The sequence below is a fragment of the Penaeus monodon genome, chromosome 31 (genome assembly GCF_015228065.2).
Source record: "Penaeus monodon isolate SGIC_2016 chromosome 31, NSTDA_Pmon_1, whole genome shotgun sequence".
NCBI classification, from domain to species: Eukaryota; Metazoa; Arthropoda; class Malacostraca; order Decapoda; family Penaeidae; genus Penaeus; species Penaeus monodon.
The window spans coordinates 16,491,953-16,492,568 of NC_051416.1; the positions used below are offsets into that span (position 1 = coordinate 16,491,953).

A 616-nucleotide genomic window follows, 5' to 3' on the forward strand; every position below is an offset into this window, starting at 1 on the left:
TAGTTCAGATAATTGGTTTAAAATCTGATTCATAAAGATAGTTAATTAGTATTCAGGTAATGTGATTTTTTCCGAAAATTATTTTTTGTGGAAGTCCTATTTATATCCCACTAGTAATACTTCAATAAAAAGTGTTAATGTGTTTTAATGTCCTCGTGACATGAGACTTGAAGTGACACGAAAATTGATATGTTAATTTTTTCTCTTTTCTCTTCCTCAGGTTATCAGTGACGCTGCAGAAACCACAAGCTTGCTATCCCTCCGTAATATTGCAGGATATTGCAAAAATGTGCAACTGAGATGTCTCTGAAGTTATTAAGAACGTGATTGAATAATACTCTTTAACATTTAAGGGTAAAATGTTCACAAGAAACAGACAGTGAGAAGAAAAAAGTGAGAAAGAGCGACAGAAGGAAATCAAGAATAGGTGGGAAAAGAAAGAAAAGAAGAGAAGAGTAACACGAGTGATAATAATAACAAGAGTGAAAAGAAGATCATTTCTCGCGTCTTAGATGGTGGTTGGGGCGTGACCTGGCAGCCAGAATGGACCCTCCGGTGCTGCTCCCGCTGGTGCTCCTCGCCCTCGTGCCCCTGGCCGCTTGCCTCCAGACAGGTA

General features: G+C 38.8%; 1 protein-coding gene across 1 annotated transcript in view; it reads left to right on the forward strand.

Annotated features, from left to right (window-relative positions):
• LOC119592902 (discoidin domain-containing receptor A-like) overlaps nucleotides 1–616 on the forward strand; it is a 26,822-nt gene that overhangs the window by 17,303 nt on the left and 8,903 nt on the right. The window contains exon 2 of the mRNA XM_037941795.1: nucleotides 221–613. Coding sequence (XP_037797723.1) covers nucleotides 544–613 — 70 coding nt within the window. The 5' untranslated portion in view covers nucleotides 221–543. The remainder of the gene's footprint in view (nucleotides 1–220; nucleotides 614–616) is intronic.